The sequence below is a fragment of the Talpa occidentalis genome, unplaced genomic scaffold (genome assembly GCF_014898055.3).
Source record: "Talpa occidentalis isolate TD23 unplaced genomic scaffold, MPIMG_talOcc4v2.1 talOcc4.10, whole genome shotgun sequence".
Classification (NCBI taxonomy): domain Eukaryota; kingdom Metazoa; phylum Chordata; class Mammalia; order Eulipotyphla; family Talpidae; genus Talpa; species Talpa occidentalis.
In genome coordinates, this window is record NW_023600993.1 from 32,749,542 (window position 1) to 32,773,883 (window position 24,342).

The following is a 24,342-nucleotide window of genomic DNA, read 5'->3' on the forward strand; positions in this document are numbered from 1 at the left end:
GGTCATAAAAAGGGGAGCAGTGTTTGCTTCTTTGACTAGGAAAAGGGCCAGAAGCATGATGAGTTCTTCTTTGATTTGGGGAAGGTGGAAGAACTTAGGCAAGGACAGAAGCTTCCCCTAGCCTTCAGGGCCCTCGCAGCAATCAACCCCAAACAATCTGCATTTGTTAAGTACCAGAATAGACACAGACCTTGAGAGACCAGCGTGACAAGAAGCCTACTCTGGGCATATTGGGCCTTTGGGGGAGACTGGCCCGCAGAGCCTTCCTGTCCGGAAAAAGTCTCTCCCAGACCTTAAAGGTCGTTCTCTCTTCTGCTTTATCTGACTTCTCACTGGCCAACTCTCTACATTCTGGGGAGCCAGGCCTGCCACAGCTCCAGCCTCTGTCCCTGCCTTTCCCTCTGTGGGTATGCCACCTTATCTGGCAATGGCATTCATTCTTCAAGATCCAGCTCCACGGTGCCATCCACCAAGACAGGGACCCCTCTGTGCCCTCTCCCTGCCAAGACCACACAGGCGGGGAGTCTCTTGCTCCTTGTCAGCAGCGACCAGGACCTGAGAGGACCGGGCACACAGGACACGAAAAGCCACTCAATCATCAGTCACCTTCATCAGAGACCTTGGAGATGTTGACTTTGCAGGTACAATGTTCACCTCAGTGACTCTGGTCACCTCTGCTTATCTCTGGGGGTGACTGGCCCTGGAACCGGCCGGTGGCCAAGCCTCAATGAAATGTGTGACCCTTGATGGCTGGCATCCGCACTGGTGTCTGGGACAGAGCCGGGCTTCCTGCCGCCCCTTGCAGTGCTGTTCATGGCGTCTGCACCTGCTATCCGCATCCACCTGGTTTCTCGTAGGTTCTTTTAATCTCTGATATTAATTGAGCCTGATTTGGCTGCATGACCGACAATGCATGAAATAAACCTCGGTCTCTCCCATATGCCTTGGTTCCCTCCTCCCTGTGCCACCCCCCAAAGAGGGCCCCCCAGTTCTTCCCATGAGAAATGCAGCAACTGTGTGGGAGGCAAGAGCTTGCCTCAGAAGGAAAAGCTTAAGAGCAGACGTGAGAGGTGCCAGTTTGATGTTCACCCAGCTTCAGGCTGCCACCCTACAGGTGCAGAGAGCACCCACACCTCAGCACACAAAGGAAGAACCTAGATGCTGCCCTGGGCAGACCAGTCACTGCAGGTTCTTTCAAGCCAGCAGAGTAAGGAAGACATCATGGTTCTGGTGGAGAAACAAGATTCATCTGTCACCAACCACCAGCTACCTCCACCCAAGACACCTCACATAGCTAGTTAACCCTGTCTCCCTGCACTGCCTGGTGTGGGCCACAGGAGTGCTGAGGGGTCTCAAGATGGGGGAACCAGTCAAATCCCAGGGGCACAGTCACACAACCTTGTTGTTAGATACCCTATTCCCTAGTCCTGCCCTCTACCCCCCCACTCCTTCCATTCCAGGAAAAGCCACACATCATATTCCACCACCACCACCCCCCCACTTCCCATCCATCCAGGGTCTGATCAGGGCTGAGGGATTTCACCCTCAACAAACTTAGTGTGTGAATTTGAGGAAAGAGTTGATGCTTCAAGGCCTCCTTGCTGCCCCTCCCCATGGTGCCAGGGCAGCAAGGAGGCCCCTGAGGCTGGAAAGTGCTGCCTCCTCCCCACACCGGGGCCAGGCAAGTCTTATTTCCACTGCTTGCCGTCCTTGCCCTGTCTTGCCCCGCCTGCTGCACTGAATGAATGGAATGTTTCTGTGTAAAATTGGGGTATGGTCCTGAGGGGACCAGGACATGGCTCCTCAATCTCAGGTGTGTTATGAATAATGTTCTAGTCCCTTCCATGGGTGCCCTTGCTGATTTATTCATTGAAATTGACTTGATGTCCAGCACCTGACTTGGGATGGACTGGCTAGAGGGGCAGATGCAGGTTCCATAGAAGGCAGTGGGGAGCTGCAGCTCATCATTGTCATTTCTTCAGTTGTTGAACCCTGTGCCTGGAGTGAAGGAATCCTCCCATAGGGGCCTGCAGGCCAGCAGGAGCAGGAACTTTAGCCAGGACTCCGTCTGCACATGTGCACAATGACAGTGCAGGGAGGGGCAGCTGTGGACAGGCTGGGTCAGGGAAGCCTCTCGTGGGGAGCAGTATTTAGGCTGAAGGCCTGAAGGACAAGAACACTCTTGCCCTGGGGAAGCATGGGGACAAATCCAGGCAGAGGACACAGAAGCAGCAGTCCTAAGGTGGGGAGGTTTCTGCAAGAGCCCCAGAAACAGCAAAGTTGGTCCGAGCAGGGAGTGGAGAGAACACAGAGGGTGGGATGGGGAAGCAGAGGGCCTGGCAGAGAGATTAGGGCCCTGTGGGCCAACGCAAGAGCTTGAGCTTTATTCCAGATAATTTTCAGAGATGCCATCACAAGCAGGGCTTATTTTACAAGGCTCCCTCTGGCTGCTTTATGGTATCAGCCGGGCCGGGGCAGAATAGGTAGCAGGAGGGAGGGAAGGAGGCTGGGACAGGCCTCAGGCCTGGGTAAGTGGGCTTCTCCATGGACACAGGAGAAAAGCTGATGTCCAGTCCATGCTGGGCTTGGGACTGACACAAAGTGTTGATGGGCGTGGAGGGAGGCATCAAGGCCCTCCTGAGTGTGCTCTCTGGGTACCCTCTTAGCACATGGTCTGGCCTGTCATCTCAAAATGCTTGGGGACCCTTATCTCAGACCATCACCACCACCCTCAGTCTAGCTCCTGACTGCCCATTCCTTTAACTGAGGATTATGGTCTTGTGGAGGGAGAGGAACATTTGTCTCCACCAAAATGATGAAACAAGATTAGTTTTCTAGACAATGGAGTGATGTCTCTTGGCTTCACCTTATTATCACTGGAGTTCTGTCAAAACAAAAACACTGACAACAAGTAAAAGCACTGAGTGCTTTTTCCAAACTGTAGCTACTGTTCAAACTGTAGTTACTGCTCTAAATGTAACAAATTGCTGGATGTCACTGCAGTGCCAGCAGGCACAGGCCAGCTTCTCTATCGATTCAGGCAGATGGATAAAGGAGAGCCCTGGAGGCCTTGGTGTGTTTTGTTTTGTTTTTTCAGGCTTTAATGCTCTTTCTATGTCAATTTTTGTAGGGCAAGCCTGCATGCTGGCCAGGCAGGGAGGCCTCGGGGCCAGGAGGCTGATCGGCCTCCCAACCCTCAGCGAATCTTTACTCTTTCTTTCTGGGCTCTCTCTGGCCTTCTCTTGTGGGCTCCCTCTAGTAGCTGTTCTACTGTAGCCGTCTGTCTCCAAGTGACGCCACCCTTATAGCTCTGCCTCCAGGCTCAGGTGTGCCCACTTATGCATGCCACACCATACTCCAGGTGTCCACAATCAGGCACCTGTGCCCCCCGCGCCCATGCTCCCAAGCGCCTCCTGCATTCAAGGCAACAGGTGATAGCTACAGAGGCTAGCAGTGTAAAAGCCTGACTATTTCACTTACCCTATAGTCATCCCACCTGACCCTGTGGATCAGACCATCTCCCAGATCCTGGGGGTGCAATGCTCAGCCAGGGACACCAGTGGAGGTGGTCAGATATGTGACTCAGACACCTGCTCACTGGTAAGCCATTTAATCTGGGGGAGTTTGTTGTCCTCTCAAGGTCAGGGCCAGCGAGACCCTTTGCAGCCCGTCACAAAACTGCCTGGGGACTGTCAGCGAGCAGTCTCTCCCTTGCCCTCTGTCTGCAGCTCAGGTGATCACCAGAAAATTCTAGAACCCAGCCAGATGGATGGAAGGTCCCATACGATGATCTAGTAGTCCTCCATTTTACAGATGGTAACACTGAGGCCCAAAGAAGTTCAATAACTTGGAGTTGAGGCTCAGGCAAGAAGCCGGGGCTCCTTGCCCACAGTCTGTGAGCGACTACAGGTCGAGGAGGCCATATCCAAGGTTGGCCCAGCGGCAGGAAACCACCAGCTCAGGAGCCACTCCATCACCCTCACCTTACCCCAGTCAGGGCAGCCACGGGCTTGCCCTCTTGCTCATCAACTCCAGGTGCCGCCTCCAGGGCGCATCTTGCCCACTGCCCCTTGGGCTGTGCTTGCTCCTCCAGGAAGTCCACCGCGGCCTCTCTCATTTCTGCAGTTAATCTAGAAAAGGCCAAGCTACCAGAGCTCCTTGGAGTCCCAGCGGCTGGGCAAGCGGTGCAGCCTCATGTCTTCCTTCTGGATGTGCTCGTAACAGGACTAGGGGAGAGAGGCCAGGCTGAGCCCAGCTGGCTTTTCTGCTCCCAGACACAGGCACAGGCTCTCAGGCCTCATGCCAGGATATGCCCACCTCCCAGGCCCGCCAGGGCTCCAACTCGGTCCTCAGCAAGGAAATGAGGCCTGTGCAACAGGATGCAGCCTAAAACACAGGGCCCTGGTGTCCCTATGACTGGGATGCACTATGGCCCCCCCGCCATGGTCAGAACCAAGGGCTCTGTAAGGACCCTCCCCATAGAGACACAGGAGAGCCTTATCTCCGTGATGGCGTCTGACAGGAGGAAGGGGTCTGTCCCTGTAGCCAGGGCATTCCTGCCTGGCCTACTGCCTCTGCCCCTCACCTCCAGGGCGGTGAGCAGGAAGTCATACAGGCCTCTCGCGTGGATGGGGTCCATCATGTCACGGATCAGGTGGATCTCAGCTCCCAGGTGCTGGATTCTGAAGAACAACCAGCCCACAGTAAGAAAAAGGGAGCCCACCAGGGATGGCACCAAGCAGCTGGGGGAGGAGCCCTGGCCTGGATGACGGGCAGCTGGGGTATGGTGCCCACATACCCTGGGGGAGACCATAGGGCCCTCTCCTCTCTGGACTTCAGCTTCCTCACATGTACAAAGAAAGCCAGTGTCCATAGGACCTGACGTTGGGGGGCGAAGTTGGGGCTCTCCCGCAGCCCACCCCGCAGCTCCCGGCTAAGCCTGGCAGCGCACCGAGCACGCGAGACCACGTAGATGAGCAGCGGCAGCAAGTCATCCATGGGCAGCTCGTGCTCCTGGCCCAGCACCCGCGACACGGTGCTCTTGATTTCCCCGCATGTCTTCTCCAGCACCTCCAGCTTCTCCTGGGGGTCCACTGTGGTCCTGACACAAGGTAGCTGGTTCCAGACCAAGGCCCCCAAGGAGTCCCAACCAGGGGCCCCCACACTTCTGCCTCCCGCCTTCCCCGTTCCCCAGGGCATGGACTCACATGATCTTCTGCAGACACTCTGTGGCTGACAGGAAGCACTTGTCTCTGACTAGAGAGTATCTCTGCATGGTGTGGGGAGCAGAATGGATAAGGCTATGGTCCCCCCAGTTCTTTCACCCCCTTCTCCCAGGGCCAGGGCTGGCCCTGAGCTACCCCTCCATCCATGCCCTATCACTGGCTCCAGCACAGTCTTGTCCAGAGACTTGAATGACCCCAGAGAAGTCACAGCTCACCCAGTGCCCATCGTGTGCCTCAGTTTGCTCAACAGTAAAGTGAGTCTCCAGAAGATTAGGGGTATAAAATAAAAAGGCAGATAATCATTTTCTGGCCAGTGGCCGCTGGGACCCTCCCAGTTCTGAGCACTTCTGCCAAAGGCTCTCGAACCCAAGGTTTGCCGAAACACAAGTTCTAGGGCCACTTCCTGAATTTCTGACTCAGTAGGTCTGAGGTAGAGCCAAGAATCTGCTTGTCTAACAGATGCCCAGGTGCTGATGCAGCTGGCCCGGCAGGCACTTTGAGAACCACTGGCCCAGGTGTACCACCCCCCTCCCTCTCCCAACAAGCCCAGGAGGTAATACTACAACTGCAGCAGGGAGGTCTTGCATGGATAAGGAAACTGAGGCACCCATGGTCACACAATCAGTAAAGGGAAGGAGTCTGGTCACTGTGATGCAGCTGACTCCCACCCACACGGGGAACCAGAACCATACTGGGAGCCGGGCCGCTCCTCCCTCGACCCGCTGCCTGCCTCAGCTTCTTTGCCACCTCCAACCAGCCTTGGGGACAGAGGGCTGCTTAGCAGATGCCTGAACAAACTCTGGGGGCCCAATTCAGGATCAGACTTCACCCTATCAGGGTCAGGCAACAGGCCCACCTTCTCACCTGATTGGTTGTCAATGTGAGGTCCTTGAGGGGCCACAGGTGCCTGAAATTAAAGGAGAAGGGAGGCTTTGCCAAGAGGAGGAGGCAGACTCTGAAGGCAAAGGGAAAATTCCTGGGCCACCAGGTCCCCCAGCAGGGCTGAGTGCAGGATCTGAGTCCGCAACAGCCTCCCATAGTGGGTGGGGTGTGGCCCAAGGCACCCTCCTAACACTGCTAGTGGTCAGGCCGCGGGGTGAGAGAGGAGGAGACTGCTCGTGAGCCTGCGCAGTCTGGTGAGCAAGACAGGCGCTGGGCACCGGGCAGCACACAGGGCAGCACCTCAGGGAAACAGTGGAGCAGGGAGGCTGGAGTGGAGCAAGCTGCGCCCAGGCAACAGGTGGAGCAGGGACGAGGGACACTTGGGAAGCAGTGGGTGACTAGCAGTGGGCTGGTGACTGTGATGGAAGAGGAAACAGGGTTGCCAGGGTTGGTGGGGAGGACCATCACTGTGAGGCGAGGAGGCTGGGGTGGGAGGAGAGTCCACACCCCCCATTGGGCAGGGATCACTCATAGTATTGATGGACCAGAAGGGCTGCGATAAAAGGACATTTTGGCAACTGAGGGTAGAAAGGAGGCTGCAACATGCTTCCTCAGCCTTCCCTTAAGGATCTCTGCCCCCTCCACACACTCTCTCAGCCCAAGAGCCAGAGCAGGTGGCCCTGCCCCCGCCCCAGTGGTAGATATGGAAGCAGAACTGGCCAATTTGGCCACACCACATCAGTGAGGAGGAGGCAGACTCAAGTGACTGCTGCCTATTTGCCACCATAAGGGGAGCCAGAAATAGGCCAACAGAGAAAGAGGGGAGTTGCTTTCCTTTGTCATGGGGTTGAGCACCTAGATCGCATCACACCTGAAATCCAGGCACTCACGGTCCCAGGGCTATATTTTGGGGTATATGAGCCAATTAACCACCACCACCGTGCCACCCCTGAAGACAAGTTGAGTTGAGTTTGTATCCCCTGCTACCCAAGAACCCAGCAAACACAGCCTGGGGCGGTGGGGAGGCTTACTTCTGCACATCCAGGAACTCAAGCAGCTTGGTGTCGGGGAACAGACTCAGGTTAGCGATGCCCTGGCTGTAGACACTGTCCTCTCTCTCATGAAGGAGCAAGTAGAGAGTGAAGAGCTCCGAGTAGAAACTGGGCAGCACAAGGGGCAGCACCAAGCCATGCACCTGCAGGTCCCTGGGTGAGAGCGGCCAGGACAGGTTGGGGGCAGCAGGCAGGGGAGCTCTCAAAGAGCCCAAAGAGCCCCTCAACCCACAACAAACCGTCCCAGCCTCCAGCCACCTGCTTCCCCTGGAAAGCCCTTCCTGAGCCTGTTCCTGGCCCTGTCACAGTCAATTGCAATCTGTGGCCACCTCAGTCTCTCACTGGACTTTGAGAACCCACATGGCAGGTAGAGCAGGATTTTGACTGAAAACAAAGCCAGGGCCCTGGGTGGACAAATAGCTTGCAGCAAAGCATTCAGGGGTCACTCCAGGCAAGTCCAGTTCTACCTCCTAGTTCTCTATACTTTCCAGGACTCCAGGGAGAAGTTCTCTGTAAAGTCTAACCCCATATCCCACTCCTTTTGCAACACAGTGATAGAACGGCCTCTGATCAGGAATCTAAAGGCGAAGTGTAAAGTTTCATCTCAGAGAATTGGGGGAGACAGATTTAATGACCCTCTTAATACTTCAGGTTCAGCTGCTGCCAGGACTCAGTTTCGCCAGCTATGTGCTGGGAGGATGAAGGTGCCTAGGGTAGCAGCTCACCCTCCATGCACCCGAGAGTTGGGGATGGGATAACACATTTAGAACAAACATGCCTTTGATGTGCTGTGGCAGTGCCCCCTCCCAGCGTGCCCAGGGAATAGAGGTCATGGGCCATTCACTCCTCCTACGGTCACCAAACAATGCTTGGTCAACAGCAGAAGCCCCAAACACTTCCCATAGAAGCACCAGTTTCCCCCAAGGGAGGCCACAGGATCAAGGTGTGAGATGTCAGTGCATGTGAGTCTGGTTGCACTAGCAGCAAGGAGCCCACCGATCCCATGGGGGCCTGGGGCGGTCACCTTGTCTCTGCATCTGCATCTTCCTCTGGCGCCAGGCCCTTGCGCTGTAAGGCAACATTGAGCATACTCCTGCAAACCAATGAGAGGAACAGCATGGAGCCCAACCCTCTCATCACCAAAGTCCAAGGCAGGGGACTCCACCTCCCAGACTGTGGCGCATGAGGCAACTGCCCGAACCTCAGCGGTTAGGAGGCCGAAGTATAGACGTCATCCCCAGGGTCCAGGCAACCCCGCAACAGAAGCAACTCGGGGGCCTTCCTGGTGGCACAAGGGATTAAGATGCCTCCTATGAAGCTATCCCCAGTCTTTGCAGCATGAGTTCGATCCCCGGCCGGCCAGGGAGCCACCCACATGGCGCAGCAGACCTCTCCTGTCTCGCCTGCTGCTCCCCTCAGCAGTGTATTTCAGTAGATCCGCCTGTTCTGTTCCCCGCTCTGTCTCTGGTGAATCCTCTCACCCCCCGCACCTCTGGTCTCTACCCCAGTTCTTACATGCATCAATAAATAAATCTTTAAAAAAAAAAAAAAAAGAAGCAACTCGGGTTGAAGGCCCTATCTGTAGTGTTTATGGGGTCATGGCTCAGCTGGGAGTGGAGATGGGGTCTGAGACAGGCTCAAGCTCAGCTTACAATGGGGTTAGCATTTCCTGAGGCTCAGGGCTCAGCCCGAGGCCTGGTTGGGGCTTGCGCTCTGGCTGTGGCCAGGCCTTGGATCATCTCCCCACCCTCTAGCGCCCTTGCTCACCAGCTGCATACTGACCAGTCCACCCTCTGGTTCTTTCTGGATCTAGCCCTGAGGTAGAAGCACCATTCCTGTTTAGGGTGCCAGGCAGAGCAGAGGCATGGAAGGGCAGAGCCCTATCTTCTGGGGTCACTGGGCAATGCCTGTCCCCACGTGCCACCAAGCTCACCTGTAGGCCACCCAGAGTTCCTGGGCATGCTGTTTCACCTCCTCCTGGGCTAGCCCCTGCATGTGCTTGTTGGCCCCAATGCCAGCATAAGTAGCCTGGAAGGTCAGCATCAGCGTCTGGAGCAACTTCCCGAGGGGATGCAGTGAGTTGTTCAGAGCCTGGGCCAGTGCAGACAACAAAGAGACACCCAGCATCAAGGGCATGCTGACAGGCTTCCCAAGGTTGCTCCCATTGCACAGATGGGAACACCAAGGCCCTGAGAAGGGACCCACAGGCCTGTTCCCTCTGGTCAGCACTAGGGGACAGTAAGATGGTCGGCTCCCCATAGGCCACCCTCCCCCAGGGCCCTCACCTTCCTGAGGCACTGCTGCAGGGCCTCAGGCTCCCGGTGCTGCAGCAGCTCCTCCAGGATGTCTTCCATTCTGCCTGCACTGTCCTCAGGGTGGGTCCTGGGGCAGCATGCACATGCGTCTCACCTACCCTGGGCCCAGGGCGACTCCAAGGAAGTCTTCCTCCCCGTCCCACTCTAAGCCCCCCAACACTGGCCCTCTGCATGCCCCCATGGGTGTGCACGCGCACACACACACACACGCCAGGACCTCACCTCTCACAGCACAGACACTCCTGGGACTTGCGCAGCTCCCTCTGGCTGGGCACATGGAGTCCCAGCAGGGCCTCCTGCAGATGCCCAGGGCAGCCGGCTCTCACAAATTCCCGGAAGGGGTTGTAGACGCCCTGCCAGCGGCTCTCCACGGGGAAGGAGCCCAGACCTAGCTGCCTGCGAGGGAGGCATTGGGAACAGGAAGTGGGGGTGCAGGGGTGGTGGGCAGGAACCCGTCCAGACTCTTGGGGAGGTGGGGATACCCAGAGTCAGGGCCTAGGAAGGGTGGATGGATAGATGTGGATGGGGGACGATCACCAGGGCTTCAATAGGGAAAGAAGAGGCAGAGAGGGGAAAAGAAAAGCAGCAGAAGACAAAGGACACGCTCCTGGAAAGGAGATAAAAAGATATGAAGAGCCGAGTCCAGAGAGTGGGGTCTTGGCCAAAGAGAGACCAGTGCCCAAGGCCCAGGAGTCCCCTGCCACAGGACCCAACCTCCCTCCCACCACACCTGGTTCCTGCCTGAGCTTGAGGCTCTGGCTACGTGTGTGTCCCTCCCATGTCACATTCAGGTTTTCCTATACCTGCACCCTATCCCCACTGGGTCATGCCCCCTAGGGTTTGCCACTGTTAGTGCCTGCTGCTGGGGAGAAGAAGCATGCAGGAAAAATGCATCAAGGACTCAACTCCACCCTCTCCCTGCACCTGAAATGCTTCTGGGAGCATGCCCCGAAAGAACCACCACCCACAGATTCCCTCATCAGTAAAAACCACATCTTCCTCAATAGACATAGCAAGAGTCTGCTGAGCTACGGTTTTCTAAGGAAGAAATTTGTCCCCGTGGGGTAGAAGTCTATCCCCACCATCCTCAAATACCCCATGATACTGACAGTGATTCCACATAGCAAGTTTCCTTTTTCACCTCGGCTGTCAGAGAACTCTGAGCCAGGCCAATGCTCAATCATTACCATTGTAGGACCTATCTGCGTCTCCTTTTCTTTTCATAAGCTCAAGTCACACTTCCATTTTCTATTTTGCTATTGTCTGCTCAGTTTGTTTTGTAAACTGTCCATACCATTCCCAGAAAAATAGCAAGATCCAAGCAAAGCCTACATGTAATATTTTTCTCCCGTTTTATTGAGTATAGAATTATTGCCACAACCCTTGATTAAAAGAATCTCTGACTTGAGGGGCTCATGCCCTGGGCTCTCTTAATTCTCCAAATGGGTAAGAGAGATACAGAAAAACCCCTCTGATGAGGCCTGAGTCTAGGGTAGGAACACAGATACACCCCCAGGCTGTCTTGAGAATGCAGGGTCAGAAGGTCAGGTTCTCACCTCTTTCTGGTGCTGCTTGGATCTGGTGGGAGAGCAGCCGTGTCCAGCACGCCCTGGATGTGCAGTCCTCTCCCTGACCCGCTGACAAAAGAGCCCTTCAGAGTAAAGCCGTTGGGGAAGGTGAACTTGCCCTGGAAGGCAGGAGAGGGAGACAGGGAAGTCTGTCTGCAGTCTGCCAGTTGTCCTTCCAACTAATCACAAGCCTCATACCTGTGCAGCCTGGTCAGAGGCCAGAGACTGATAGCTGGCCTTCCCACCAACTGCTGCATCTGTCCCACCCCAAGAGACTCATAATCCACCCCTGCAGCTATGCTGGCCACCCAGGGCTCATCTCTGATGTAGGAGATGGGGAGAGAGAAGGGACTCACAGGTCAGAGTGGGGAGAACCACCACATGGGGCTGGGGGTGGGTAAGTCCAGAGCTAGGCAGAGGCCTAGGAGGGGCAATTCCTTGTCACATGGGGTTTTCCCATTCATAGCACTCCTGGTTTCCACCATTAGATGCCACAGTGCTCTCCAGTTATTACAAAACCAAAACAGTCCCCACATTTCCAAAGGCCCCAGCAGGGACACAACTGCCTTCTGGGTTAGCTCGGCCAGGAATACACTGAAGGACAGTGACACTGTGGGCACCTACTCCAGGCACTGATGGTGATGATGGAAGGGGATTCCCAACTAGGGATCTGGTAGGGGGTCACCACCAGCACCCTCTGCTCTCAAAGCAACACACCTGTCCCCTCTTGAGTCTCCAGGGGAGGGTTGCTGTGCTCACCCACTAGAGGTGGTGAAGGTGGGAGAAGCCCGCCCCCACCTTTCCCATACACTGCCCACACCCTTAGCTCTGGGGCCAAGGGGAAGATAAGAGACTAACTAGTCCAGGCTTCAGCAGGGAGTGAGTGGGGTCTCAGTGACCCTTACCTTCCCCACAAGGGTCAGATCCCTGGTGAAGCTGCCTTCATACAAGGAGTCATCTTCAAAGAGGAGGATCCCTGGGCCCTAGTGAAGGAAGCCAGAAGAAAAGGAGTGGTGGGTGAAGAAGAGCCAGGATGGGAAGGAGATGTAGGGAAAGGGGTGGGCACTGACCCACAGGCAGAGGGTCCTGGACCCTTTCCCTCCTCCCAGGATGTGCTAGGTGTGTTGCCAGTCTTTGGTGCCCTGAGACCCAGCTCCTCCTGTCCAGCATCCCCTCTCAGGAACCACCCTGGGGAACTTTGTTTTCCTGTCTATGGCTTAGAAGTGCTGTCCTAGGGGACAGGACAGTGGCGCTAATGAGGCTCCCTTGCCATATTGACTGCCAGGAAGCTCAGAGTCAAATGGGACACAATTTGTGTTCTGAATCTATTGTTTGTAGCCATTTTCTTGCCTTCTCTGCCACCTTCAATCCTTTCCAGAACAAAGAAGAGCATCAACAAACAAGCAAGTCACAATAGCCTTGAGGCCAGAGCCCCACCGTGCGCCCAGCACCAGGCAGGGTGTCAGGAGGCAGAGGGCAAGTGCCACAGCTCAGAGACCTGGGTTGGGTCTCACGCAGCGACAGTATGACACTGGACAGGCTCCCTGACCAATCTGAGTCTCGTGTTTGTCATTTCCGCACTAGGAACAATAGCATCACCCACAGGTCCACTGGGAGGATCCCATGAGATTATGATGGGTGATGGAGCCCAGAGACAGGCATCGAGTTCCGGGTCTATGAGTGTCAGTTGCTGAGATTATTGGCATCATCATCACCACGCTTTTTGATCTTTCTGTTTCATCAAGTCTTTACATTAAGTAGTAACCAGAGTTGTCAATGGGGAAACTGAGGCCGGGAGAAGGGACTTGGCCAAAGCCAGGGTAGGTAGGTGACAGAAGCAGATTCCTGCCCAGGTTCTGGCTCCCTCCAGCATTTAGAAACCCAGCTTTGTGCCCCATATACCCCAGCAGGCCTCAGCTCAACTTCGGGGCCTCCAAAATAGGATGGGCTCCAGAATTTCAGTCTCAGTACAAGGAATGGGTAGCTCAAGACACACACAGGTCACCCCACTCACCATCATTTTGTCAGCCTGGAAGGTCCCCTGGTAGCAGACACCGGCCTGGGTGACCATGACCCCTGGACCATGGCGCTGGTCAGCCTGCCACATGCCAATATAGCGCTCACCCCTGGAGGAGGGGGGAGTGGCCAGAGTTGGATCAGAACTGTTCCCATGCACCTCTGTGTGCTCTGCTGGCATGGGGTGGAGGTTGGGGGGCAGATAAGAAGCAATGACATCGCCTGAATCCACTCAACTCAGACATAAGACCGCCAAGGGGAACGGAGTGTAGAAGAAGGGCCTCTGCCTTGGGGAGGACATTCTGCAGGCTTCCCAGGGAAAGACAGATGGGACATGCCATTATTGCACATGCAAAGCCAGGGAGGTAGCTGTGGACAACAGATATGTGAGGATGTTCAGGGGTCGAGAAGGTTGGAAGGGTGCACAGGTGGCAACGGGTGTGGGGCAGGCAGGCATCAGAGGCTTTGAATGCCAGGTGAAAGACCAGGGCTTTGCTCATGGCCCAGAGTCTAGAAGCTGTCATCCTCAGATAGGACAAGGCTGGGGGGCATAAACTTCTCTCCAGCAGCTCAGGGAAGGTGTCAAGGTCGAGGATCCCTCAGGCTGAGCTCAGCAACACCCCAGGGAATGGAGAGCAAGTGAGGGACTTTAGAGACTTGGGGGAAATGGACCCACTGACTACAAAGAGCCCGTGCCCTGAGACACTGTGGTCAGTGAGAGACCTCTCTGGCCCCCTATCCTGCTCAGGGGGTGGCTACGCACCACTCACCTGTCACTGTCCTCCTCAATGCCATAACCACTCCTCTGGCCTCTCTCCCAGTGGCCTGTGTACTTGAAGGGCTGAGGGCTTTGTGGGGCACTCTCGAGGACCCCAAATCCATGCCTCAGGCCCTCGTAGAAGTAGCCTTTGTACACCTCCTCAGTGCTGTACCTAGAGAAGGTCACCAATGACTGGTCCTGCTTCACAGGGCTCTGGGACATGCCCATCCCAGGAGCCCACCCCTGCCATCAGGCCGAGGGTCACTTACTCACAGATGCCATAGCCACACATGCTGCCTTCCCTCCAATGGCACTTATAACAGTCAAACTTGTCTTCAGAGTCCTGGGGCACCAGGCGGATGCCAAAGCTGCAGGAGGAAGGAAGTCAGCACTGAGGCCGCAGCAATGACCACCACACTCCCTCTAGGCCGCCCAGGAGAGTCCTGCCTCCAACGAGCTTTTTCAGGGGTGGAAACCACACCCCTGCCCACACACACTCCAGCATCAGCCCAGCCTTACCCGTGTTCCAGGCCCAAGCAGAAATCTCCCACGTGTTCCTGCCCATCTGGCCACTTCAGGGTTCCCCTGGAACACAGTCAAGGTCCATGGGCATCAGGCCCACCAGACCCATCCCTCAACCCACAAGATCTCAGAAGCCTGGACTCCCCTTGGGCTGGACTCTATGCCCCCACCCAGTCCTCATCTCTGAGATTTAAGACCCCACAAAGGCTCTCAGCCCTTCTGTTCTCCTGGCACAACTGCCCTAACAGCCTCACAGCCATACCCCATAGGAAGAACCCTAGAATCATCCAAGGACCCTTTTTCCCTTGACCAACAGGAAGCTCAGAGCTAAACTTTAAGCTTAAGCCAAATGCCAGTCAGTGGGGTTTCTACCATCCTTCCCTCTTCTGACACATCAGTGCTTTTTCTGTCTTTTTGTATATAAGTTTCCTCAAGCCCTTTCTGGAAAGAGGCAAACATGAATGGGTCTGCTTTACAGTACAACCTTGGAAGTCCCTTTTGCTTTCTGGACCTGTCTTCCCAGCTGCAACATAGGGGGATGTCACATGTTCTTTAAAAGCCTACCTACCTGTAGGGTCATGACTTGCTACTGAGGCCAGGCTCGCCCTATAATGTGCCCTGAGGCCTTGGTAAAATCATACTAGTCTCTGGGTCTCAGTTTTCGCACCTCTAAATCAAGTGATAATGCCACCCCAGAACATCCTTGTAAGGATCCATGAAGACAGAATGTCTGCAAACCATTTCCACCACTGCCAGGTAATGCTACATGGCTTTGAGGCTTACGCTTCTTCCCTCCTGACAGTGAATGGGCAACTAACTGCTGGCCCTGAGACCGGCAGCCTGACACCTGCCCCATGCCATCTAGTGTCACCAGCATCAAGACCATTTGGCACACACCTACTATGGGCCAGCTCCTGTCCAGGAGAACTTAAAAGAGACTCTGGGGGACAAATTGACCAACTGGCCACAGGGAGTAAGAGTCTGTGGTTTGTGCCCTTAGGTGATCAGGTCCACACGGGTCCTGTCTGCCCCTCAGGCTCCCACAAGTTCACTCACTTGCCATGGGGCCTGCCCCGGGACCACTCGCCCTCATAGGTGGCTTGGCACAGCCGGCCTTCTGCACGGAAGGTGTAGGCTACAGAGCGGCAGGTGGGGGGCTTGGGGGGATCCAGGACAGCCCCTAGCACTGGGAAGTCCTTCTTCCCACGCAGGGCCTGGCATACCGCCTGGGTCACCTTCCACTGCCAGACCACCTGTGGGGACAAGGGAAACAGTCACTGCTGCTGGAGGCAGCCCATTTAGGAAGCCTTCTGGGGCAACTCCAGGCACCCACCCCCTCCACGATTCACTCCCAGCATTGCTCGGTCACTTGGGGGAAGCTCCAACAGCTCCACGCTGCTCTCTAGGGCCCTCCCTCCAGGCCTGAGATCTTTGTCTGCAGCTTCAGGGCCTGCTCAGTGGGGCCAGACAAGACAACCAGACGGGGATCAACACAGGCCCCGAACCTGGCTTCACTGAGAGAAGCATCCCACTCTCTAAAGCATTCTGATGCTGTGACCCCAGGCTGATCCCTGGCTCTCTCACCACTATCCTGAGACCTGGCACACCCATGGAGACCTCCAGGCTTGCATAGTTGTGTCTTCCCGTCCCCTCCTGTCTATCACCTTTCCTCAGCCCTAACCCTGCCTCCCCAATTCGCCCCTCACCCACACTCACGCTGCCCTGAGGATCCTTGGCACAAAAGGAGAACTCTTCCTCTGGGGTAAGGAGGTGGAATGTGTTCCTAGACAGACAGAGGTGATGAGCAGGCCTCAGCTCTGTGCAGGAGGGGTTGGGGGTGGGGCAAGGCAGAGCCCTGGGTTCCGGCAAGTTTCATGGGGTGGAGAGAGGGAAAGCCAGGAGTGTCAGTGGAGGGGGTCACTTACCCATCCTGCCCAGGATCCACCCACACCAGCTTCAGGTCAAAGGTGTGGACATTGTGGCCCTGCAAGATGACAGGGCACAGGTGTCGTCCAGAGACCAGCACAGAGGCTCACCTACTCCTCAGTCCAGTCTGGCCTCCAAGCACCTGCCACTGGCACATTCTCATGTCCCCAGGCTGCTCTGGTGTCCCCACACCAGCACTGAGCTCCTCACATGCCCACCTCACATGCCACCTTAAGGGCAGATGCTCCATCTCCATTCCCACCCCAGGGCCTGGCCAGAAACCTGGGGTCAGCCTTCCCTCCACACACAAACACCCTGTTTCATCAAGGCCACCGGACTGGTCTTCTGAAAATGCACAGCTGGCCCCTGTCAGCTCGTGCTGGAAACCTCTCTAAGGCTCCTCCTGCCCAGAGGTTGCAGCCCTCACTGCTGAGTCCTCTCTACACGGCGCCATGGTCCCTCCACACTTGCACCTTCTCAAGCTCACCGCCAGCTCTCCTCAGTCTGAATCTTTGCCCATGCTGTTCCTTCTACCCTGAATGCCATACCTGCTCTGAGAACCATCCCTTCCTCCAGAAGTTTCTGGGCAGTGACCTCCTAGCTCTGTCTCTTTCTCACTTTTTTCAACCACACCCCACAACCCCTCTGTCACCCCAAGTCCTTCCCACCTGCAGCAGGACGAGGGCATCATTAAACAGCAGCACGCGTTCGGCCCGCAGCGGGGAGACAGTCACGGGTACCTCCTGGCTGTCTTGCAAGAGTCGGCGAGAAGAGGTATAGAGCACATCCTGGGGAGACCAAAAGGGAGAACCAAGGCTCGGCCACCCTGCCTCCTCGGGTCCCCTCCCCTCACACCCTGAGCCTCTCCTAGAGGCCTGCTCCAAGAAACTGGAGTGCCCCACAGCACCCCGGGTCAGTGATGGGCACAGCCTAAGGCCTGGAGAGCCATGCCTAACCACTCCCAGCAGGGCAGCACAACTTCTCCTGAAGCTTCATTTTGTCCTCCCACACCCCGCCTGAGCCATGGCTGAGCCCACCAACTCTCACCAGAATTCTCCAACTTCATCTCTTTGGCAATTCTTGGTCCTGTCCCCTGTTCTAGTTATCTCCTGGGCCCCAGTGGATAATGATTCCCAAATGACCAGGCCCTCTCAGGACACAGGGACTGCACCCCTGCAGGGGCAGTACCTGCCATGATGGGCGGTGACATGGAGTATAATTGTCAGGGGACACCCCAATTCTACTGACTACTCCTTCCTAGAGCCAGCAAATGGACAAGGATGGGTAGACAGGACCTCACAGAGGGGAAGCTGAGGTACAGGGAGGACAGCAAGCAGCACAAGCCACTCGGTAGGTCACTGCCTAACAGAGACTCCTTTACTAACCACCCTCAGGCCCCAAACTCACCCTCGGCCGGTTGCTCAGTGTGGACCAGAGCACCTGTGTGGCCACAGCCTGGTCCAGCGCCTGCCCCATGAAGGACTGTAGGTTCCCAAAGACGGTGGCTGCATGCACCACCAGCTCCCGGGCTGGGTGACACTGATGGGGAACAGAGCAGCTGGGGCAGGGGGCTTGTCGAAGCCTTCCCCCACCTTGACAGTTGCCCTAGCCTGGCCTGGCCCCTACAGGAACAAGGTCTGGGTCTAAGCCAAAGTTGTTCCTTTTCTGCCTGCCAGATCCTCCTCTGGGGAGAGGCGACATGCAGGTGCTTTCAGGAGAGTCAGGACACTCACTGACTCCCCCAAATGGGTCTCAGTGACATGGGTCCTCACCCCCAGTACATGATTCTACACTGTGGGTCTCTGCTGGCTCCACCAGGCGGGGCCGTGTGTCTCAGAACCCACTCCCCAGGGCAAAGACAGATTTTTTTAAAACACCCCAGAACAGGACCATGTGCCCTGAGACCCCCACCAGCCGCAGCAGGTCTGCCTCCTCTGGGCTGCACATGGCCAGGGCGTCGCACTCAGGGCCTTGAAAGGGGCACAAATTAGCGCCAGAGAGCACCAGTGGCCGCAGGGTCAGTGCCCAACATGCAAGACATGGCTTGGTCCTTCCCAAACCCAGGTTCCTGAACAAGGAGGGTCCCATCCCTCCCCTCCCTCAACTTCACACAGGCAACAGGCCTGGTGGGCGGTGCCAGCAGTCCCCTCCCCCACACGTCCCCTCTTCTGCTACCTACCTCCCCAATGGTGTCCCCAAGACTCAGCAGGAGGCACACATATTGCTGCACGTGATGGGTGAGGGGCTGGCGGAGGACCTGGACCAGCGAGGCGCCCACTGGGCCCTCTGAGCTCACGCCTGACAGTTGCTGCCGCAGTGCTTTCCGCTGGCTCTGCCAGTACTGGCTGAGTGTAGGGAAGACCACACACCATCTTCACTCTCTCTTCTTCTACTCCCACACCTCCAAGCCTCCCAGGTCCCGGACCAGTCCCAGATCCTAAACCCCTCTCCCATCAGACAAACACAGGGCCCGGGCAGCTCTATCAGAAATGCAGCAGCAGTATCTCAGACTTCGAAGGGACTCCAGATGACAACCACCCACCCACCCAGAGCAGGAGAGGCCCTCCTTCCCTGCTGTGACCCGGAGGCTATCTGGATTCTGCTCACTGCCACAGTCGGCGTCCCTCCCTCTCCTCCAGCGTGGCTCAGTGTGGAGTTGTCAGAGCCCTGAGCCTCAGGAGTCACACTGTGATACTCAGGGCTTCCCCAACCCTACCCTCCCAGCACCCCCATCTTCTCAAGCCCATGCAAGCCCATGCTCACCTCCTTCTCTTTGCTGCTTTCTGAAATGCCTGTGCCACCACACAGCTCGTGTAGGCCTCGATGTACCTGCAGGCAGCACCAGGACACCTTCAGGACAGCCCTGGCTCCTGACCCAAGTCCCTGCCCTCTCCACAGTTGCTCTTCCAGGGTGCCCAGATCCTACCCACGGAGTGACTACATCCCTGAGGGCCCAGCCAGTGGTCTGGTTGGAGGCACTGGTAACATCTAGTCTGATTAACCCGACAAGAAAATTTAACTCACAAAGTCTCCTTTCCCGGGAAGCCCCAAAGCTCAGGGTGTCTAAGTCCACACCAGGCTAGTGCCCAAGCCCACTGAGGGTGAGCCCAGGTGAGTCCCACCCCAGGCTACACCCAGACCTTTGCCTAAGCCCTGAGCCAGGTGGCCCTAGTGCCTGGTGGCACTGGCATCCAGGCTGAGCCCTGGCCCGACTGGCTGGCTTACTCCACGTGGACCTGCAGGATGTGGTCAGCATGGCGCAGCAGCAGCAGGGATTCCAGACCCACGCGGTCCGGGATACGCCGCCTCTCCTTCAGTGAGCGCAGGCTTTCCTTGATCTCCTTCCAGAGCTGCTGGGAGCTCCTGTGCAGCTGCTGCAAGAGCCGCAGACACTCTCTGCCCTGGGCGTCTGAGGGCTCTGGGGTTGGGGCAGGAATACAACCACACCGTGAGGGAGGTCAGAGCCACTCTACCTCCCAGTGAACATTCAGGGGCCCCAGGGGGTCACTGAAGGCCAGCAGCACCCCACAACCCTGGAGCTGTAGCCAGAGTCCCACTCACTGGGGCCCTTGGGATAGGATAGGAAGCTGATAGGCCCCCTTGAGCTCAGCAGGCAGCACCTTGGAGAGTAAATAGGGGCACATGTCCATCCACCTCCTTACTGGGGGACAGCACTGGTGACCTAGGGGCACCAAATACACACTTTCCCTGATTCTTGAAGGAGAAGCCCATAGTTCCTGTAGTGCCTTGACATTTACAGAGGCACATGCAGCCCTGAGAGGAAGGCACCTGCCCAAGGTCCCTGGGTCACAGCAATAAATTAGGCATCCTGTCATCCAGTTAGCTGCACCCTGGCTGAGAGCAAGATGAGAATTCAGGTCTGGGAGGGGTGGCATTTCATCCCTGTGCACAGGGGGTCTGGGCTAGGAGAGAGTCCACAGAAGGGGGTCAGTCAGCAACCTCAGGTGAGGGCCCAGTCCCTTAGAGAGGCAGAAACCAAGTGTCACACTCTCCTCTGAGGCGGAGAAAGCTGCGGCTCAGAGGGTGCAACAAGCTAGGACTCCTGTCCCTGGAATGGTTGCCGGGCCCCCCACTCCCACCCCACCACCACACCCTCAACCCCAGAGAACAGAGACTCACCAGCTGCGAGCAGGGGCTGGAGGACAAGGCTGTTGATGCAGGCAAGGGTGTTCGAGAAGAAATCCTCCAGCTGCAGCAGCTCTGCCTCCTCTCGGCTGCACATGGCCAGGGCGCCGTTCTCAGGGCCTTGAACAGGGCACAAATTAGAGCCAGAGAGCACCAGTGGCTGCAGAGTCAGGGCCCATTCTCTCAGGCTGTGTGCCCAGAGCAAGGGACCATCCACATCAGAATTAAACAATGAGCCCAGGTCATCTCAAAGGAGAGACCCTGGTCTGGCCACTGGCCCCTGCCCTGCTTTCCACCCGGGCCAGCTGAGAGGAGCTCAGAACTGCGAAGGGAAACATCTCTTATCCCAAAAGTCAGATGCTCCTTAAGCCCAGTCCTGGGTTGCTCCCTTCCCTGATTCAATACTGACCTTGGCTCCCAAGGGCTCAGAGTAAAGTCTAGTGGACCTCTGACCTTGCCCCTCTCCATCGAGTCTCTAGAAACAAAAGCATGCTGTCAGAGAAACCCAGTCTTGTTCTCCAGGTCACGGCCCAGGACACTGTGCCTCAGCAGGGTTGTATAAGGAAGGGGTGGTCTGCTGGAGTCATGAAGGATGGGCAAGAAAGGAGGCAGAGAAGACAAGGCAAGCAGGTGGGGGAGACACGAGCGCAAAGGCTCATGAGCATGAGGGCCCAGGCTCCATGAATGGCCCATCCAGAGACCCTAATAGCCAGCAGAGGAGCCAAGGAGGCCCTCAGAGCAAGTGAGTGGCGGGGCCCAAAGCCAGACTTGGGCAGGACTTGTTGACACATGCAGAGGAGAGAGTACTGCCCAGCAAGCGGGTGTGGGTGGGCACCCCAACCCAGCTGGCACTGCTGGATGGGTCCAACTCCAGACATGGGGCAGTGAGGGTGGGCAGGTGGGTTAGAGACTTTGGACTTCCTGCCATGGAGGGAGGGACCTCCCCACCACTCCCAGCAGGCAGGGTTCACCTGGGAATATGGCCTCCAACTTAGAGGCAAATCCATCCGCACCATCAGGCTACGGTTTCCATTCAGACACAGCCCTCCCCCAACAAGCCTGGTGTCCTCACCCCCAGAGGAAGTCTGCCGGGTGACCTGACCGGACATCTCAGGGCTGAGAGCTCAAGAGTCTTTTAGTCCAAGATCTTCAAACTCTGCCTCTCCCTGGCTTAGACTACGAAGGCTCTGGCGTTAGCTGACCTGGGTGGGGCAGGAGACAGCCCAGGCAACCAGTGATGGGCAAGCAATGCAAGCAGGCCCAAAAGAGTAAATAGGAAGGGGTCTCAGCCTCCCCTATCCCACCTCCAGGACACCATAAGTCATCCCAGGCCCCTGGAAGAGCCCATGACTGCCAGGGAACTAATCAACTCTGAGGCAGAGTGGGGCGGGTGCCTCAGAACTCTGGCCAAGGGCCGGGCTCAGGCATTCCTGCCCCACCTTTCCTGCTGCTGCTGCCGCTGCTGCTGCTTCAGGAGGGCGAGGCTCTTCGAGGAAGAGGCAGGAAGGGAAGTTGCTAGAGGCAGCCCCCTTCTTCTGCAAGCCCCTGTGCCAGCCCCAGTCCCCACTCCTATGCTGGCAGTCAAGTTGCTCCAGGTCAGCTCAGGCAAGGCCCAGCAAGGGGTCAGGGGCACAGCAAGCCTGGCCCTTTGTGTGTGTGTGTGTGTGTGTGTGTGTGTGTGTGTGTGTGTGTGTGTGTGTGTGTGTGTTGGGTATGTTGGGGGTGGTGACCTTCTCACCCTCAGCTGGCAGTCAGTTGGGGGTCTTAGCTGAGAGAGGGGACATTGACTAAAGGTAAAGGATGTAGCCAGGATGTGAGGTATGCACTAGGTGCCAGATCAGGGTGAGCCAGGAGAAAACCTGTGATAAATAACTTGCTGCTGGGGATTCATGAATGCCAGCACCCCCACATTCACATGAGGGCCAGGCAGCACACCTGCAACCAATGCTACGATCAGGCAGTGAGCTCTCTCCCTCTCCTCACCTCAGCCTTCCCCTTCATCACCCCCACAGGGCTGGCAGCTGCTCCCCCACTCTGGACCCATGGCCCAGGCTCCCATAGGCCTCCTCTGACCCTACCAGGCTGTTCAGTCCTGGCCATGCCCATTTTATCCACAGCCCAACTCCTCTCTGGACCTCAGTCACCCCCTCTATGAAAATGGGGGACCAACAAGACCAGAGCTTCAAACTATTTCAGTTTCCCCTAGAAAAGATAAATAGGTAGAAACAAATTGCTCTAGGTATGGAGACTCAGTCCTCTGAAATCAGCCTAGGGCTCCTCAGGATGAATCTTACAGTCCCCAGTTGGGATCTTTCTAGCTGTGGTACCCCGAAGGGATCTCTAACTCTACCTAGGAAATGGAGTTGCACTCCCTATAGTAAGGCCAGAAATTTAGCACAGCTGTAAGGTAGTGTGTAAGGGGAGGCTGCAGTTGAGGCTGGGGGTTTGGTCTGATGGCCCCAAGGGGACCTGCTTCCAGGTTAGGGAGTTTTGCGCTTCATTCTGGAAATGATAAGGAGAGAGAGTGAGGGCAGGGGCAGGCCAGACATGAGGATATATGAGTACATATGGGAGGGAGGAAGAAATGCTGAGCCTTAACAGGAGGGGACCCAGGTAGAAAACTCCCCACTCAAATTCCAGTCCCACCCTCAACACACAGCTCTCCCTATACCCACCCAGTGGGAGGGTGCACATGCTATACATAGGGAGAAACTGAGGCCTAGGAAGGAACACGAGGGCCCAGAGACACATCTGTAGAGCATGTAGAAGGCTCAGACCTAGGTCTCTGGCTCCCAGCCCCACCAGGCTCACCTGAACTGAGTGGTTCAGGGAGGCTAGGCAACTCACCTGAGGGCACACAGCAAGTTCCTGGCAGGGCCCAGCCTCCTACCTCCCCGGGCATCCTGAAAGCTTAGCATGGGGTGGGGCAAGAACAGACCTGGCCAGTCTTGGCGTGCCTAGGTGAGTCAGCTCCCTGTCACATTAGCAATCTAAGGAGCAGCCAGACCTGCTTTCTCCCCTGCGTTCCTAGCCCTGTCCACACTGGGTCTCTCCTGGGCAGGATCACTGAGGCCTCCACTGCCCTCTCAAAGACCTGGCCCTCAGGCCCCTGGGCCACACCCTGTCATGGCACCCACTCTGGTATTTCCTGGTCTGGACAGGCAAGGAAGTTCTGCTTGCTGTGGAGGTTTTTTCTGCACTGCCCTGGAAATCCACCAGCAAACCCAGGAAGCCCACCAGCAAGCCCAGCGGGAGACAGAGAGAAGGCTGCCCCGAGGAGTGGGTGGTGAACTGTCACTACTGACCAGTCTTCCCCGGGCTACTCCTCTCAGCTTCCTTCCTCTGCCCTGTTAAGGCTCCAAATTTCTTGTCCCAGAGGGCACCTCCCCCCCACTTTGGAGTTTCCATCCCTCTCTCTATCCAGGCACACAGTCTCTAGAGTTTCCCAAACATGGGATCCTGTCCCAGCCACCAGGCGTTTGTCTGTGCCCTTCTCACTGCAGGCTACGCCAGGTTTCACCTCCACCTGTCTCACCTCCACCTGTCAGTCTCTCCGGCTGGGTGAGACCCCAGGCTCTCGCTCCTCCGCCCAGGTCAAGCCCTTGAGCCCTGAGCTCGCGTCACGTAAGGCCCTGGGGGCAAAGGGACTGTCTATGCGCTGCCCCTAAACCCGACCCCCGGTGACCGCGGGGCAGGGAGGACGAAGCTGATCCCAGCTAGGACAGAGGGAGCCTTCGGGCAAACGCCTGGGCGTGAGCGCCGCGGAGACTGAAAGTCGAGGAGGGACAGCGACGCAGCAAGCCGGGGGCGGCGGCGAAAGTCCCACCTGCAGCGAGGAGAGCGGGGAGCAGAGAAGCCGGCCGACGGGCGCGAGACCTCCACCCGCCCTTACCTGTGCGGTGCAGGTGCCCAGCGCCGGGAAAGCAGCCG

The 24,342-nt window shown here is 56.7% G+C and overlaps 1 protein-coding gene across 5 annotated transcripts; it reads right to left on the reverse strand.

The window, feature by feature from the left end:
* Positions 1 to 1,567: 1,567 nt before the first annotated feature.
* ALS2CL (ALS2 C-terminal like) lies at positions 1,568 to 24,342 on the reverse strand. 5 transcript variants are annotated; one of them, XM_054693681.1, is made up of 28 exons: positions 23,948 to 24,226; positions 21,485 to 21,614; positions 20,822 to 20,887; positions 20,407 to 20,532; positions 19,492 to 19,684; positions 19,030 to 19,095; positions 18,446 to 18,611; positions 17,674 to 17,805; positions 16,935 to 17,054; positions 16,266 to 16,324; positions 16,057 to 16,123; positions 15,397 to 15,593; positions 14,338 to 14,403; positions 14,088 to 14,186; positions 13,829 to 13,990; positions 13,057 to 13,168; positions 11,948 to 12,025; positions 11,031 to 11,161; positions 9,697 to 9,870; positions 9,445 to 9,541; positions 9,093 to 9,250; positions 8,184 to 8,252; positions 7,139 to 7,312; positions 6,090 to 6,132; positions 5,208 to 5,269; positions 4,952 to 5,101; positions 4,586 to 4,682; positions 1,568 to 4,226 (listed from the first exon to the last, which is right to left on the reverse strand). In XM_054693681.1, exons 4-28 carry the CDS (start codon positions 20,507 to 20,509, stop codon positions 4,146 to 4,148), a joined length of 2,856 nt encoding a protein of 951 aa, XP_054549656.1. In that variant the 5' UTR covers positions 20,510 to 20,532; positions 20,822 to 20,887; positions 21,485 to 21,614; positions 23,948 to 24,226; the 3' UTR covers positions 1,568 to 4,145. The 5 variants fall into 5 exon arrangements, with proteins under 5 accessions (XP_054549656.1, XP_037383722.1, XP_037383715.1 ...); XM_037527825.2 differs by having other exon boundaries at positions 21,852 to 24,226; XM_037527818.2 differs by lacking the exons at positions 21,485 to 21,614; positions 23,948 to 24,226 and adding an exon at positions 24,305 to 24,342.